General features: G+C 40.4%; 1 protein-coding gene across 14 annotated transcripts in view; it reads right to left on the bottom strand.

Annotated features, from left to right (window-relative positions):
• The window catches only part of ARHGAP24 (Rho GTPase activating protein 24), a 460,450-nt gene that overhangs the window by 56,295 nt on the left and 385,648 nt on the right, over positions 1-18,507 (bottom strand). For 13 of the 14 annotated variants that reach the window (XM_055588999.1, XM_055588994.1, XM_055588995.1 and 10 more), the window contains one exon: positions 15,056-15,178. In XM_055588999.1, coding sequence (XP_055444974.1) covers positions 15,056-15,178 — 123 coding nt within the window. Of the gene's footprint in view, positions 1-7,339; positions 8,395-15,055; positions 15,179-18,507 lie in introns of those variants that run through there. The other variant, XM_055589001.1, reaches the window with a different exon arrangement.

Raw genomic sequence — 18,507 nt, 5'->3', positions numbered from 1 at the left:
GACCCTCCCATTCCATAGATTACTGCCAAGTCATATAGAGAATTTGCTTTTACTTATATTTCTATTTACTGCAACCCTGCTAGCAGAGTAAGTCTTGGTGTGACCAGGATTGTAATAATTTTCAATTAAAAATGAACATATACCCATGGTAAATGGACAAATCAAAATAAAATACATAGTATAGAACTAAGAAGCAAAGTCAGCCAAGGCTTACTTTGGTCTCTCACCAGCAGTTTCTAAGTAGCCAACAAACCTTACATGAACAGAAACCTTTGAATTCAAGAAGCTCAGAATCTATATACCAACCAAAGAATTTGGTAAAAGCTTGTCTCTCCTTGTCAGAATGGGGACCAAGGGAGAAAAATAAAGTCTTGAAATAATTAAGAAAGTGTAATAATGTGCAAATAGTGACCTAGTAGCATTGGTCCTAGACCAGCAGAATAATTAGCAGAGTGATTAAACTCATCATTTACATCCAGGTACCAAGCCACAGAATTTACACGTATTTTCTTATTTGACACTCACAGACATTCTACAAGGGCATCTCCCTTCTATAAACAGCATCAGAGATGCAAGGTTACCTAAAGTCATACATACAGAAAGCAGTAGATCTGGGATAGGAACATGGGTGTATATGATTCTAAAAGTCTTTCTTTTCTACTGGATTATATTAACTCAATTCAGACATACAGTTTTTTCCCCACAGGAACACTGACCACTCTCTTAGGATCATGTAGTAGAAAATGTCTTTCCATAACTTCCAAAGATCAAATCTGATTTCACGTTGTTCATATGAATCACTGCCTTTCCAGATGAACCCATAGTGAGTCTTCCTATTCATAAGCTCCTCAGAATTCATACATAATTTGTTGTAGTGCTTTTTACATATTAAACAATTCCTTTTATTTATGCTTCCTTATCCTCAAGGAGGGTGTGAGCTTACAGATTCCAGGCAACCTGTTTTGTCTGCTTTCTCACCCCCAGAATCACTTGGTAGGTGACTCTGTAAAACTGTGATGTGTGAACTGATGAGCTATTAATACTCACAGCACCATTTAAAATTATATGGATTTAAATAGCAGCATTCTGTTGGACAAATCAATTTCCATAAATGTGATTATAATATCCAAAATATACAACTAACTTAAAAAATTATTGGTTGTCTTCATTATTACTATAAAGATATTCTATTCTGTTATTGCCTATGAACTAGTAGGTTATAATACTGTACGTCACCAGTTTGTAATAAATCTTAAATCGTGGATTGAAAAGACCTATTGCTGTTTTTAACTTTCAGAAGAAATAAACAAATACATATATAATATATATGTCAACACACACATGCACATATATATATGTATACACACACATATATGTATCTTATCACAAATGTGTTTAAGAGCACTTGAAGATAGATATGAAGATAAAGTGGCCTGATGGCAGCATGCAAGACATATAAGGGAGGGCTTCCCTGGTGGTACAGTATGTACCACCAATGCCGGAGATATGAGTTGGATCCCTGGTCCGGGAAGATTGCACATGCTACTGAGCAATAAAGCCCGTGTGCCACAACTATTTAGCCTGTGTTCTAGAGCCCAGAAGCTGCTACTACTAAGCCCACGTGCCGCAACTACTGAAGCCTGAGCCCTAAAGCCTGTGCTCTGAAACAAGAGAAGCCACCACAGTTAGAAGTCCACGCACCACAACTAGAGAGCAGCCTCCATTCCCTACAACTGGAGAAAAAGCCACGCAGCAACAAAGATTCAGTGCAATCAAAAATAAATAAATAAATTTAAAACAGTAAATATAAGGACTACAGAGTAAAGAATACAAGAGGTGAACAGAGACAGCTTAATGAAGAAGTGAGAGCCAACAATGACTTGAATAAAATGTGGACAGACTGCAGAGGAGGGATAATGAACAGAAACAAAGCAGTGGTGTAGGAGATAGGTTCAGGGAGGAAAGTGGGGCCAGTCTGGGGAAGTGGGAACAGTTGTAATTGCTTAGAAGGCCTTGATAATGACATGAAATAGTCAGGAGATCCTCCTGGGAGCAACAGGAACTCATAAAACATTTCTGAGCTGTGGAACACTGCTTAACAGTACTGTTTCATGAATATCAGTTGGATGACCCTTAGCAAATTAACCATATGAAACATGTGAACAATATTGAGGGTAAAAAGAGGTGAGGATGGATGCTGTCTTGAAGAGCCACTTTTAAGGTTAAAATCAGTTTTGTGCTTCTAAGATGTTTGTTCCTTGGAAGAAAAGCTAAGACAAACCTAGACAGCATATTAAAAAGCAGAGACATCACTTTGCTAACAAAGGTCCATATAGTCAAAGCTATGATATTTCCAGTAGTCAGTCAGGTATGGTATGGATGTGAGAGTTGGGCCATCAAGAAGACTGAGAACTGAAGAATTGATACTTTCAAACTGTGGTGCTAGAGAAGATGCTTGAGAGTTCCTTGGACTGCAAGACCAAACCAGTCAATCCTAAAAGAAATAATACTGAATATTCATTAGAAGGACTGGCGCTGAAGTTGAAGTTCCAACACTTTGGCCACCTGATGTGAAGAGCCGACTCACTGGAAAAGGCCCTGATGCTGCAAAAAATTGAGGGCAAGAGGAGAAGGGGACATCAGAGGATGAGATGGTTGGATAGCATCACTAACACAAGGGACATGAATTTGAGCAAACTCTGGGAGATGGTGAAGGACAGGGAAGCCTTGCATGCTGCAGTCCATGGGGCCGCAAAGAGTCAGACACGACTTAGCAACTGAACCACAACAACAATTTACAAGAGCCAATACATGGAAGCAAACTAGATGACCATTAATAGATAAAAGGGGATAAAGAAGATGTGGTGCACATATTTTAATACAATGAAATATTATTCAGCCATAAAAAGGAAGAATCAGAGTCAGTTCTATTAGAGTCTGTTATACTAGTGAAGTAAGTTGAAAAGAGAAAAACATCATATATTAATGCATATATATGGAATCTAGAAAAATGGTATTGATGAACATATTTGTAAGGCAGCGGTAGAGATGCAGACATAGAGAACAGACTTATGGACACAACGGGATACAGAGAGTGTGAAATGAACCGAGAGAGAAGCATTGAAACATACACCACGATATGTAAAACAGACAGCCAGTGGGAATTGGCTACCTGACCCAGGGAGCTCAGTCTGGTGCTCTGCGACATCCTAGCAGGGTGGGATGGGGTGGGAGGTTGGAGGGAGGTTCAAGAGGAGGGGATATATAGAAATATATATGGCTGATTCATGTTGATGAATCAGAGGACAACACTAAAGCCAATACAACATTTTAAAGCAGTTATCCTGCAATGAAAAATAAATAAATTTTTAAAAAGTCAGTTGTGTGCTTGAAACAATAAAGGCACAAACAACTAAGGTGATGGAAACAGAAATGAAGCTGAAAGTATATAAGGAAGGAAAAAGCAATACGTTGCTCTTAAGTTGCTAAGTTGTGTCCAACTCTTTGTGGCCCCACAAACTGCAGCCCTCCAGGTGCCTCTGTCCATGGAATTTTCCAGGTAAGAATACTGGAGTGGGTTACCATTTCCTTCTCCAGGAGATCTTCCCAATCCAGGGATCTCTTTCGTCTCCTACATTGGCAGATGGATTCTTTACCACTAGTGCTACCTGGGAAGCCCACAGAAGCAATATCGTATGACCACCAAATGGTTATTGGAGATGGAAATGGCAACCCACTCCAGTGTTCTCCCCCGGGAAATTTCATTGACAGAGAAGCCTGGTGGGCTACAGTCCATGGGGTTGCAAAGAACTGGACATGATTTAGTTACTAAACAACAATAACTAAATGGCTATGGCATGTGTGGGGGGAACAACTGGGGAATTAATGATGACGTATCTCCAAGAAGAGAGCAACTCGAGAAAAAGACAAGATAAAGTTAGGGCATAAAATTGTACTTTAGTATGTCCTGTGATCACAACAATCGTAAACCAGCCAGCCCTTTCTGACTAGAAATTTCACTGACATCAGGATCCAAAATATTACGCACCCCCAAGTAATCAAAAGACGAGTTATGCTCTGTATATTCAATATTAGTCTTATGGAGGTGAAAAAAAATAAAGTTTCAAATAGCAAAAAATACATTCTAACCTTTATCTCAGCAGAACATAAATCCAACAAAGCAGCACTCTCCCCAGCTTCCTGCCTGATAGATGGTTCACATTCCCTCGATTTTTAAAACCACTGGGAAAGTATGTTCTGAGACCCTTGTGTATGTGTGTGTGTGTGCGTGCACGTGTGCTCAGTCGCTCAGTTGTGTCCAATTCTATGTGACTCTATGGATTGTTTCCCATCAGGCTCCTCTGTCCATGAGGATTTTCCAGGCAAGAATACTGGAGTGGGTTGCCATATCCTCCTCCAGGGGATCTTCCTGACCCAGGAATGGAACCCATGTCTTCTGCATTGACAGGCAGATTCTTTACCACTGTACCACCTGGGGAGACCCCTGCTGCTGCTACTGCTAAGTCGCTTCAGTTGTGTCTGATTCTGTGCAACCCCACAGACGGCAGCCCAACAGACTCCTCCGTCTCTGGGATTCTCCAGGCAAGAGTACTGGAGTGGGTTGCCATTTCCTTCTCCAATGCATGAAAATGAAAAGTGAAAGTGAAGTCACTCAGTCGTGTCGAACTCTTAGCAACCCCATGGACTGCAGCCCACCAAGCTCCTCCGTCCATGGGATTTTCCAGACAAGAGTACTGGAGTGGGTTGCCATTGCCTTCTCCAGAAAAACAGCTGCTGCTGCTGCTAAGTCACCTCAGTTGTGTCCGACTCTGTGCGACCCCATAGAAAGCAGCCCACCAGGCTCTCCCATCCCTGGGATTCTCCAGGCAAGAACACTGGAGTGGTTTGCCATTGCCTTCTCCAGGGGAGACCCCTATTAGTACCTAAAGAAAGAAGCAGAGATGGAAAGAACAGTAAAGGACAGAAGAGGTCTGAAAGAGAAAGGATGGCTGAGCAGTGAGTTCCACTGGCTCAGTATAGAAGCTGCAATCCCCACAGACCTCTGGAAACTTCAGTCCAACTCCCCTCTGCATTCTGAAAGCCTATCCATTCTGTCAGCCTAGCCAGGACAACAGAGAGAATATGTTTTAAATATGGATCAGGAAAAGCAGACATGTCACCATTTTTCACTTCTGGATGCCTTCCCATGATTCCTGAAAGGATTTCAGGGGATACTTTCTAAGAGGCTTGAGAGAGGAACTCCAAAACCCCCATCTACTTCTAGAACTCCCGGAGCACCCAGGGGATGACACAAAGAACAAAATGACACTCTTTTCTTAAGGTAGCATGGCTTGGGAACCTGGGATTGAAAGAAAAGTTCATTATTTTCAGTGCAGGCCCTTGAATAAAGATCTAACTCTCTGCTGGACGCTGCTGCTGAAGGGACTGGCTAGTGCAGCACAGAAACAGTCTCACAGCCACAGCCTGGCACTTTTTCCTCCAAAGCCTCACTGCCTAACTGGCTGAGCAGTGACCTGGGAGAGGCTGGTATGCAGGGCTCAGCAGAAGGGGAGAAGGAACTTAAAAAACAGCTGAACGCTTCCGGTACGTCTCCTCTGACAGTGACCAGAATGCAGCTTTGTCAATTAAAAATCTGTTAATCCTTGACTCAAATGCTGAACATTCCTCAGATTACCAAGACTTCGCAGAGGCAAGGACAATCATTTAAAAATAGCCCACGGGAGATGATAAATGGACGCTATTCCCACTCTGTGGCTGCCCTTTGCCAGCCTGCCCATGTTTTTTTGTTTGTTTGTTTGTTTTTTGCAGCATTGCCTTCCCTTGCTGATATTTCAGGAGAGAGGGAAGGGGGCATAATGAATAGCAGGGCTAGCCAGGATTCTTGGAGAAGTGCTATAGCTCACGACAAGACAGAAAGTGCAAAACATAAAAAAACCACTTTGTGTTTCAAAGATAAAGTAATTGTTCCCCAGAACATTCCATGTTACAAATGAGCAGTGATAACCTGGAAATTAGACCTTCTCTCCTTGTTTGGATAAACCCAATTTAGTTGCCGATGGGTGGAGGGAGCAGAAGAGGGGATGTCCTTGAAGCAATCAATTCCTAGCTTTTTTCAGTTTCATTGTCAATTTCTCTATCAATGATGCAATCTTACAGTAACCACAAGATCTCTAGAGATCTGTAAAATATGAGATGTATCTCTCATTTAATTGTCTTTGTGGATGAGAGAGCAATATAAATTAACACCCAATTCCTTGCTTATAATATATGATAATGATTACAACCAGATATTAACTGCTCAAAGGAAAAGATTCAGAAGGAACGAGGCTGTTTTTTAAAGTTCCCACTATATCCTGCTTTAAATATGGCTTTTTTCTTCTATTTTTTGTTAATTACTAGATAGAGAATGTTAATCAATGGGCAAATCAAAGCAAAAAGGGGAGAAGGAACCACATTAGATGTTACTCAAATCAGCTCCTGATTAAGTTATTAACTTAGTATACACAACTTTAAAATTATAATAACCTAGTTCCAAGTTAAATAATTTGATTTAATTACTCCCATTTTTAAGTCAAAGGACATTTTAAAGTATTTTGATACATAAACATTTTCTAGAAATATTCTTTATATATATATTTTGTACCCTTTAACTCCCCCTACACAAGTCATTTCTGAAACAGTTTCTTTTACTGATTATAAACTCTTATTTTCCCACTCCTTGTTCCTGATCGTTCATATCTTTGCCCTCTCCCAATGCCACCTTCTGATATATTTGGAAAGTCAAGGTGACCCCTATTTCTAATCAGTGTTAATCAATATGATTGAAAGCCTTCTGAAAAAGAGTCACTACAGATAAAGTGATTACTAAAATTTTCTCATTAGGGAAGGTGAGGCAAGGGCAGGCAGACAGAATCAAAGTGATCTGATGGGAGCACAGGACAGAGACTTGACAGGGACTCATCTCAAGGGGGAACAACAGGGGTACTGGATGTGGGTCTGGGAACAGCCCAAGGCAGCCTTGGGCCCTCCCCCCAGCATGGTGGGGCCAGCTTGCTTGTTCTCTGGCTGTCAAGGTGATCCCATAGGACCACCTTTCTTTAAGCCCCGCCCACTTGGCCCATTCGCAGACAGTAACAAACAGATCAATAGGCGCCTCCAGAAATACGTGCAGACAAGCAAAACCACCTATAAACCACTCTAGTGCAGTTTTAAACTCTTGGTTTCCAAATTCCCATTTTGTCTGAGCATAAACTGACCTTAAAGCATCAGAAAATATCTGTACATTTTTTTTAAGGACATGAACATATTATCTACCTACCTTTCCGAAAACTAAAACACCGTTTGATTCTTCGGTATGTAGTTTTAGGAATGAAAGTAGTAGACGCCAAGGCACCTGAGGGGCGCTCCCCAGTATTTCGGTCTTCAGGCATCATACAGGCCCAGAGTTCTGAACCCAGTTCAGGCTTCCTTTAAAACCTGCCTCTGGGCGATCTCAGGACCCCACAGCCACTCTGCCTCATGCTTGTTAGGTTTGAAGCGCGGTTTCCTAGAACTTGAAGATTTTGATCAGCCAGGTCCTGGATGGGGGACAAGTTATCCCCTCTTATTTACTTCTTTTTTGGCCCCCCAAAATAATAATTTCCTTTTCTCTTGCCTAATCCCGAGAGTTCTGGAGGCTGTTTCTTTTTAAAGTTTCTGCAGACATTCCAAAATGTCACAGCAAAAAGCACCACAGCAAGCAAGCTGCACCTCCCATTCAGACAGCAGGATTGTTTAATTTTTTAATTGAGAACTGGCTTCTCAGCTGGAATTGGGGGGGGGGGTACTGAGGTTCCTCTGGAAAGGTCAGCAAATAGCCATGAACCGGGGGCAAGAGGAACAATGACCACAAGGCCCCTGAGGGATATACTTCAGGACCGTCCTTGCCGGCTCCTTTCATCTGAGCAAAAGGGGAGGCTGATAATGGCACCTTCTCCAGAAGGCATTTCGATGCATGAGAGATTCTTTTCAAAGAACTCCCTCGGTCCCTTTACAGCACCCCTCAGCCTTTGATGCTCTCGGCGGGCTTCTCCCTTCTGTCTTTAAACTCCCGGGGCTCTCCAGGGAACCGCCACGTCAGAACAGCCCCAGTGCCAGTTCCAGGAAGGCTCAGGAGGATCCCTGTTGGAGGCAGCTGCTCAGGGAGCTTTTCCTCCCCCTCGTCCCGCTCCTGGTCCCCTTTTCTCAGTGAGAGCTGGGCGGGAGCTGGCAGGGCTGCAGCCGCCCTTACCGCGCGGCGGCTGCGGCTGCCGTCAGTGCCCGTGGTCACATGCAGCAGGTGCAGTCACAACAGTGCGAGGGGGAGGAGGGAAATGCCACGCGGCCGTGTGAACCCCTGGTTTCTTCCTCTGACTGTGCCGCTGCCTCCCCTGGCGGCTCTATTCCTCTACATACCTTCACAGCTGGCTGCCTCAGCCCCAAAACATCCCCACGGGGGGGTCAACTTTTTGACCCTTCCTTTCTGCATTTATTCCATTTCTACACAAGATTTTTTTTTTTTCCAGGTACTTTGCCACTGAATCTATTTGTGGGTGCCGATCTCAATGTGCATATCATTAAAACCTATGGGTGTAGGGACTTCCCTGGAGGTACAGTGGTTGAGACTCACCTTTCAACCCAGGGGGTTTGGGTCCCATCCCTGGGCAGCGAACTAGGATCCCACATGCCTTGTGGCCAAAAACACAGAGAACATAAATAACAGAAGCGATATGGTAACAAAGCCAGTGAAGACTTTAAAAATGGTCCATATTAAAAAAAATCTTTAAAAAAAGAAAAAAATATGTGTATGTTTATACACACGTGTGTGTGAAACAGAAAAATATTCAAAACATAGCAACAAGGAATCTGCAAGTATAACCACAAAACAAGTTAACTCCTTTACACATATATATATATTTATATCTAACTAAAACGGGTTCTTATGTGTGTTTATACATTTATATATTTATTTCTCTGGCTGTGGTTTGAAAATTGATCCTGTTTTTATATTTTCCCCAGCTCTTGCATGCACCCACTGAACCCCAGCCCCCACGTCTTACCAACCCCCTTGGTCCTAGTCACTGAACAATTGACTGGCTAGGTTAATCATTCATCCACCTGGCTGTTCCATGAACAGATTGGGAATGTGAGTGCTTTAACCCCAACTGACCCCTCTGGCCTCTGGGTGCCTTCCGAGCCTTTCAGCAGGAGTGTTAAAAAAAGCTGTGAGGAATACTACACAAAGGTCCTCCCTTGAGAAACTTCATCATCATTACTCTGATGAGCATGCCTAGATAGGAGAACTTCTGTTGGAAATCGTTATTATTTCTGCCCCATGGTTCAAACATTGTTTTTGTTTTCCCCGTCACAGCAGGATGCTAGGAAAAGAAGGAACTGTGACATACATAACTCTGTCCACCAAGACAGTGGCAGTGCTGGAGGGAGGCACCTTGGTGACTGAAAGCATCTCTCCTCTGAGCCTTGGTATGGAGGGAATGCATGTAATCACAGGACTTTGGAGTTGGACTGAATCTTAGTTGAAACATTTTTCTCCAGTGTTATTTCACAAGTATGGAAACTAGAGGTGGGAGTAACACCACTTATGGGAAATGACACAGTGGTCTGTGTCAGAGGCAGGACCACAGAGCTTCTTAATTAACCCCTGCTTGCCCACGTGCTAGTTATTCATCATGAGGATTACATTCAGTATTTTTACTGCCTTGATACATCTCTGACTCAAGGCTTTTCGTAAGGAGACAGAGATATACAGGAAGAACCCGTTTTAGTTAGTAGCTAAAATTAGGCTCTGCATTCAGGTCTAATGAACAACTAATGGAATTCTTACTCTCCCCAGATCCCAGGCTGGGTACCTCCATATACACTGCCTCAAAAACAGTGAAAAAGGAACCCAGAGAAAAAAAGACAAAAACAAACCAACAAGACAAAAACAAAGCCCTAAAATTTTCCAAAGTTAAATACATGTTTCGACATCGCAACTTTTGGATTTGACTTTTAAGCAGATACCATGTACTTCTCAGTGAGCATTATGAATAGGGAAGCAACTTTATCGGGGGAAGTTAATCAGGTAACAGAAAGCGGAGGTATCTAGATTCAATATTGAACTAGGTTATCAGGTTTGGTTGTTAAGAGAGGATGTCTCCTTTTTGCATTTCCACTGGTTCCTTTCCTTCATCTCAGTATTCATCATAAGTTTGTTGTATTTCATAGGAAGAAACACCAAAGTCTATATTTTATGATTTTCACTTAATTTTTAATTTCTAAATATTGAAAAGCAAGGCAACTTCCTCAGGTGTTGCCTATATTTTAATTAAAAGTCCAATATAAAAACCATAAAGAAGAAATATATTACATGGATAAACAACCTGAACAAGATAAGCTCCAGTGCCTTATGAAAAACTGTAACTGTTTAAAAACACAGGCTGTCAAACTGCAGTTATAGACACTGAATTGTCATAATTGCTTTTCATTGGAGAATACATTTCCCTTTCCTATCTTCATCACAGAATCCAAGATCATTAATCCCAAATAAATACCTGTTGGCTTCCAATCTCCTTCCCACTGCTCAAAGATTGTTGCTGTCATTGATTAAATGGCATCCATAAAGACTTTTCACCAGGTGACTTTTCACCCTGATTTATCATAGTCTATGTAGTACCTTTGGATACATCTTCAATGTATTTATTGCAAAGAAGACATTTCATTGTCTATAATTGCAGTTCCTCCATCCCAGCCCTAAGCAATCAGTAATCTACTTTCTGTCTCTATAGATTTCTCTGTCCTGTACTTTCATATAAATAGGACTATAGTTCAGCAGTAAAGATTTGGCCTGTAATGCAGGAGATGCAAGAGATGCAGGTTTGATCCCCAGGTTGAGAAGATCTCCTGGAGAAAGGCATGGCAACCTACTCTAGTATTCTTGCCTGGAAAATTACACGGACAGAGGAGCCTGGTGGGCTGTGGCCCATAGTGTTGCAAAGAGCTGGACATGACTAAAGTAACTGAGCATGCACGCACATACACATACAGCTCCTTCTGGCTGGCTTCTTCCTCCTAGCAGGTTTTCAAGATTCAATTGTACTGTAGCAGGTATCAATACCTCATTCTTTCTATGGTTGACTAATCCATTGTATGAACATACCACTTTCTGTTTATCCATTAGTGCATTTCCACTTTTTGGCATTTAGGAATACCACTTTTTGGCATTTAGGAATAATGCTGCTATAAATATTGATGTACAAGCTTCCCAGGTGGCACAATGGTAAAAAATCTGCCTGCCAATGCATGAGACACAGGAGATTTAGGTTTGATCCCTGGGTCAGGAAGATCTCCTGGAGTAGGAAATGGCAACCCACTCTAGTATTCTTGCCTAGAAAATTCCATGGACAGAGAAGCCTAGTGGGCTACGGTCCATGGGGTCACAAAGAATCGGACACAACTGAATGACTGAGTATACCAATATTGATGTACAATTTTCTGTGTGGACATACATTTTCATTTCTTTTGGGTATATACCTAAGATTACAAATGTTGGGCCATGTGGTAACTCTATGTTTAATCGTTGAGAAACTGCCCAAGTTTTCCAAAACAGCTACATTTTACATTCCCAACAGGAATATAGGGAGGTTTCAATTTCTCCACATCCTCACCAATACTTGTTATTATTGAATTTACTGATTCCAGCAATCCTACCGTGTATGAAACAATATCTCATTGTGCTTTTGATGTTTATTTCCTTGATGACTAAGAATGCTGTGCATCTTTTCATGTGCTTATTTGGATATTTGTATGTTTTCTTTGCAGAAATGTTTATTCAGATTCTTTGCCCATTTTTAAATTAATTCTAACTGAGTCAAAATTTTGATTTGTCTTTAGTTTTGAGCTGTAAGAGTTATATATATATTCTGGATACAAGTGCAAAATCAGATTTATGATCTGGAAATACTTCCTCCCATTCTATGGGTTGTCTTTTCACTTACTTGATGACATTAATTCAGATTTTTTGAAGGACTCAACTATACTCATTCTACTTATCACACTTTTAAACACTCGTGTTTTTTATGTACTGAATAATATACTATCAATAAAACAGGGACTTGTAATTGTGGGCTTCCCAGGTGGTGCTAGTGGCAAAGAACGTGCTTGCCAATGCAGGAGACATAAGAGACGCTGGTTTGATTCCTGGGTTGGGAAGATCCCCTGGGGGAGGGCATGGCAATCCACTCTGGTATTCTTGCCTAGAGAATTCCATGGACAGCGGAACCTGGTGGGTTATAGTCCATACGGTCACAGAGAGTCAGACATGATTGAAGAGACTTAGCACACGGTCCCACAGTGAAAGTAACAGATCACACTATTGTGTAATAAAGCAGGAAGCTCACTAGTCAGAAGACACAAGGTTTCTTCCTACTTATATTACTCAGGATATGACACTTGAAAGTCATTCTTTCTCGCTGGGTCTTAATGACCTAATCTACAAAATGTGAGGTTGAACTAACGGAGTGATTTTAAAATATTCTTAATCAGTGAAAAACTCAACTTATTTTCAAGGAAGTACTAAGTAGAATCCCTAGGATAAAGGAATTCTAGTCACATAAATTTATTGTTTATTGCCCAAATTTATAATATTTCTTTAAAAATCAATCAGTAAGTATAGAGGAGCCATATTAATACAAACACTTGAAACAAGATTTTTGGTGACATTTGCAACCTTCTATCGGGATCAGCATCAGTTTGGTTCTGCATTCTGTAATAACTTTAGAAAATTCTGACTAAGATGAGTCACAAAAGATTTCTTGCAAATTGAATGAGTAAGAGTTTGGTGTTCAATCTCTTAACACTCTTCAATTAAACAAAGAGGGCAAGAGAAGATTTATTCTTCAGACTATTGTTTCTACTCTAAGTGCTCTATGTTAAAATAGATCTCTTTATTTATTTTTTTAAATTTTATTTTATTTTTAAACTTTACATAATTGTATTAGTTTTGCCAAAGATCTCTTTAAAACTACATTTGAATCAAGCATTTGCAAAATTTTTGAAGCATATCCCATAGGATAAAGAATGTAAACTAATCAACTACTAGAGTTCCAGGTTCATAAATTTGAAGATTAATGCTTAAGAACCAAGATCATTTGTGATACCCCTGTGCTGACAGGACTTGTTGTGGCCACTGATCTGGTGAAGTAAACTGGATCTCATTCGTTTTCCTTAAGAAAAGGACAGATGGAAGAGGAGGAAAGGGAGAAAGTAACACACTTGATGGAAATAATCCCCCAACAAAAGTACCATTTTCTACAGATATTAAGAATCCTCCTGAACTCAGGAGCCCCCAAAATCTGATAATGGAGGGGAGAAGACGGTCTTTAGAAACAACACAAACTTTGAAAATACATATCCTTAGTATTCACCATAAATCCTTGACCCTGAAGGTAACAGCACATGTATCTCTCATGAATAATCACGAAGACCCCTCTGCTAAGGCACTGGGATGGAGTCTTAGCCCACCAGCCTCTTCAAACATTTTGAAGTCACTTATTAGCCATTTTAGTATATGAATAGGGTGACCATACAAATTGCCATCCAAACTAGGACACCATGAGAGCGAGAGGTAGCACTATCAATAATTAGCCTGGGATTTACTGTTACCCCTGTTACACTGTTACCAGGCAAACTGGGATGAATGGTCAACCTCTCCTTTTCCCACATCATGCTAAAGGACCACCAATTTTAAGACATGTACCACCGCTTTTATAAAATATCAACACATCTTCCATGCAAGTTCACTATTTTAACTTTAACCTAACTTTTCAAGTTTTTAAACTAAATTTTTGAAGTTATTTTAAAATATAATGAGGTCAGTCATTAAGAAGCATCTGATATGTTAAGGGAAAAACATTTCACATCTGAATTCAGGGTGCTGACAATACACAAAAGAGAATATAAAATAAATACAAAAGTTGCAGTTGCTTTATTAAATATGCATTTGATTTATGCCATCTATTTTAACTACATCAACATAAAATAATTAGGTTTTACAGTCTTAGAAATACATGTTAGTTATAGATGAATATTTTGGGGTCCTTATTTGTTTGGTTCCATTTACTGAATTTTCTCTTGAAATATGTTTTTCTGTTTATATCATTTTATTTTATAATACTTGACAGAAGAGATCATATCTTTTATCCTTCCTTCCCTCTTTTAGCTCTGTTCATAGCACCATAAACCTTTTTCTTCAAATATGTATTCCTTACACTGTATAAATAATATTTTTTTTAAAAAAACACATTATTCAACCCAGAAATGCTTTCCTGATTTCAAAGATTTTTTTTTAACTCTGTTAATTAGCAGATTCTCATTCAATGCTTTGCTACTTCTGTTTGATACCACCGTGCATCTGGGGACTGAAATCTCATCCAAAACTAACAGTCAAAATGTTTTTTGTCCTGTATCTACATGCTATTAACTAATCCACATTTATGGTATCAGGGTCATATATATTGTTAGTACAATACAAAAAGGAACAATCTAAAATAAAAGAAAAATATTATATCTTTTTATAATTCAAAGTATTCATGAAAGAAATTTGGTTACTAATGATATTTGATCCAAATTCCCAGGTGGTGCTGGTGGTAGAGGACCTGCCTGCCAATGCAGAAGACATAAGAGACATGGGTTCGATCCCTGGGTTGGGATGATCCCCTGGAGTAGGAAATGGCACCCCACTCCAATATTCTTGCCCAGAGAATCCCATGGACAGAGGAACCTGGTGGACTACAGTCCATGGGGTCGCAAAAGAGTCAGACACCATTGAAGCTACTCAGCACACACACAAGCATTTAAAAGTTACTTAGATATGTGTCTAAAAATAAATCAGTAGTCTACTACTTACTTTAACATTCATTCATGTGAAAATAGGAGTTGATAGTGACACTGGGTTGGGGAAAGGATGAACAGGTTTGGACAACCTTCCTGTTTTTCCATGATTTTAAAATATACTCACCTCCTCCAAATGGTCCCCAGATGACTCGGCGGATGGACTTGACCCAGTCTTCCATATCATTCTGGGTGCTCGCCATAAGGAGATAGCTCTCATGATTGGCTGTCATTCGATCTCGATCACCTCCTGTAAAAAGACAGGAACAGTTACACATGAGTGTGTGCTCAGCCAAAGTTTCCTCATCAGCTGCCTCCGATGAATCCCTGAAACATAAACTGTACCTAATGCAGCTAGCACTAGGTTCTACCCAATGAATTGAAAATATTTACCATGGTTTCAGCATGGGGAAAAAAAAAGAATCTGCTTAAAAGGGAAAGGTTCTTATGTTTCCAAGAGAAAGCCAGCAAACAAATGTCATTCCCCAAACAAAGCCTAGCTTTTTGTCCTAGCAACAGCCCATAGGCCTGCATTAACTCATAATCCAGTCTATTCACACTGCACTGCTGAATAAGGAAAAATAGCAATAGCAAAATGAAAGATGGAGAAGTGGTCCACAGAGCCTGAGCTTTCATTCCAAGCAAGAACTGAACAGTCTGCCTTTGCTCAGCACACACAGGGAGGCCACCAGGATATCATGGTTGAGAACAAGAGTCCCAGGAGAGGGGAAAGAGCCACATGTGAAAATCTGACCCAGAGGTTTTGCCTCTATTTTTCTGTGCTGGAAAAGGGAGCCTCTTCTCCTTGATCACACTTTCAGGGGAACAGACAAAAGAAGACAGAAGCCTGGCCAGTCACAATGGCCAAATCAACATCCCAAATGGCCCTCCCACCTAAGAGTGAGCTTTAGGAAACCTCAGCAGTTAACTCCTTGCTTGTTGTTCAGGTGCTAAGTTGTATCTGACTCTTTGCGATCCCATGAACTGCAGCATGTCAGGCTTTCCTGTCCTTCAATATCTCCTGGAGTTTGCTCAAACTCATGTCCACTGAGTTGGTGATGCCCTTCAACCATCTCATCCTCTTCGCCCCCTTCTCTTTCTGCCTTCAATCTTTCCCAGCTTTAGGGTTTTTCAGTGAGTTGGCTCTTTGCATCATGTGGCCAAAGAAAAGCGTTAGCTTAAGCGTCAGTCCTTCCAATGACTATTCAGGGTTGCTTTCCTTTAGGATTGACTGGTTTGATCTCCTTGCCATCCAAGGGACCCTCACAAGTCTTCTCCAAACCACAGTTCAGAAGCATCAATTCTTTGGCTCTCAGCTTTCTTTATGGTCCATTTCTCACATCCGTACATAACTGCTTGCTTGTTGGTTTCTCTTATTTCCTCCTCCCCTTCCCGGAAAGATAACACATACACTTTGAAACCTGTATAATCTCTGAAATCAATCTTGAAATGCTAGTGGTCTCTGAATACTTTTATGCTTAAAGGAGTATTTCTGAAAACAAGTATCTGAGACTGAACTGCTTCACTCTCTTTACTCATGACTAGCATTGTTCACAGAAGGAATAATTAAGAAATTGGATCACTAAATACTTAATTCTGAATTCTGATAATATGTCAGTATTATTCGATTTCTAAGGTGCTCAAACTATCTATGCACAATTTAATTTTCATGAAGTGCTGGAAAGGTGTAGCCTTGGTTTGGATGAATTCATACCCAGTGTTTTATTTGTTTAAGACATTGCTGTCATTTGTTTGTAAGTGATCAGAGCAGATACCAACTGTTGTAATTCACAGCCCTTTAGTTCTGAGAGCTGGCTATCACACCTTGCAATTGAAGGAGCTCAAAAACAGCTCCTTTATGAGGAGCTTGAGGCTCCAATTTACAAGTCCCACCACTCCCTGTTCTTGCACATCCAGCCTCATTTGCAAAGCTCCGAAAACCCTAGAATTTGAGTTTGTGTTCTCTGAATTTTATACAAATGTCCTAGGTTGGAAATATGACGTTTCTAGCATGATGCAAGTTAACAGAACAGGTGAGAGGTTAGAGAAATGAAATAACTTTAAGCCAATCAGTAGAAATGCCAGCATTGATGTTTTACATTTCAATACAATTGAATTAGGGGGTGGGGATGGTGAGGGACAACATCCAATCAGTTTCCTAAAGTTTATAAATCTCTTGAATAAACAAGAGGAGCCTTTTCACTTTGAAGAGAACAGCTCACTATTAGGGAAACAATGACCCTCTTACACTTCTAGGTCTATCCTAGGTCAATCCTCATACTTGTATCTGAAAAAGTATAGGTTCAGGATATCAGAGAAAACCCTGCTGAAACCGCAGTTATATTTTCTATTAGCAGTGTATCTTCTGGGAAATCACATAACTTCTGGAAACTCAGTATTTTTAGTCATGCTTTAGAAATAATAGTCTCTAATAAATTTTTTGTGAAAATCAAACGAAACGAAGTTAAAATACTAGTACTGTTAGGCTGAAAGAGAAATTCTGAAAATATTCATTCATTCTAATTTAACTGCCTCCTGTATCTACAAATGCAAAAAGGACATAGTACACCTAATTTGACCTCAGAGATATACAAGTCGAGTATGCTACTAAGGGCTTAGGAACAATTAGTCAATAATACACATACACAGGAGGCTTTTTTTTTTTTAGAAGGCTGTCTTTCTTTGATACATAACACTGCACATTAAAATTGTATACTGTACATGTAGGAAAATTTGCTAAGTCACTTCAGTCGCGCCCGACTCTCTGTGACCCCATGGACTGTAGCCCGCCAGGCTCCTGTGTCCATGGGCTTCTCCAAGCAAGAATACTGGAGTGGGTTGTCAAGCCCTCCTCTGGGGGATCTTCTCTGTAGGAAAATCTACCACACATTAATATGCATATGCATGACTGTGTGACATAAGTAGCAGAAAGAACTAAATGACAAAAGAAAAAGATGCTTCATTTGGCATGGCATAGTACTAAAACTTCATTCTGTATCTGATCCACTCATAAAAAACATTACCATTTTGAAATCAAAATATTTTAATTATTGTCTTTGCCTGGAGGATGCTTAGCAATTCAGACAGCAATATCCTGCTGTGTCACTCCCAACCCTGGCAGAGACAGGCCTAGTAATGAGAGTGAGCGACAGCCACTGGAGTGTTTCTGCCTGAAAACGGGGGGAAAAAAAGAGAATGATAAGCACTACAGGCCATTATCCCCTGACTTTTCATTTGATTCTCCATCTCTGCCAACGATGTTGTGTGTCTGACCCTGAATCTCATTTTGACTGTCAATCACAGATATAAAATCCCACCTGTGAATTTCACCCATGGATATAGATCTCGATTCTTCAGTTGAATTAGCAGAAGAAGGGGAAGAAGATTTAGAAAGACTTTTCTCTCTAGGTCTCAGTGGAAATAAAAGACTCATTGCTAAGAATGTGATTAAAGCAATTGGAGACATTTATATAGATATGAACTAAATTCTCTGCACTAAAGGTATGTGATTTCTAACTGGAGAAGCCATCTGTTCCTAATTCATGACCCTTCAGTTCCGAGAGTACGGTGTTCTGAGAG

This window comes from Bubalus kerabau, chromosome 7, assembly GCF_029407905.1.
Source record: "Bubalus kerabau isolate K-KA32 ecotype Philippines breed swamp buffalo chromosome 7, PCC_UOA_SB_1v2, whole genome shotgun sequence".
NCBI lineage: Eukaryota > Metazoa > Chordata > Mammalia > Artiodactyla > Bovidae > Bubalus > Bubalus kerabau.
Note: the sequence above shows the minus strand (reverse complement) of the source record. Positions and strands in the feature narration are given on the sequence as shown.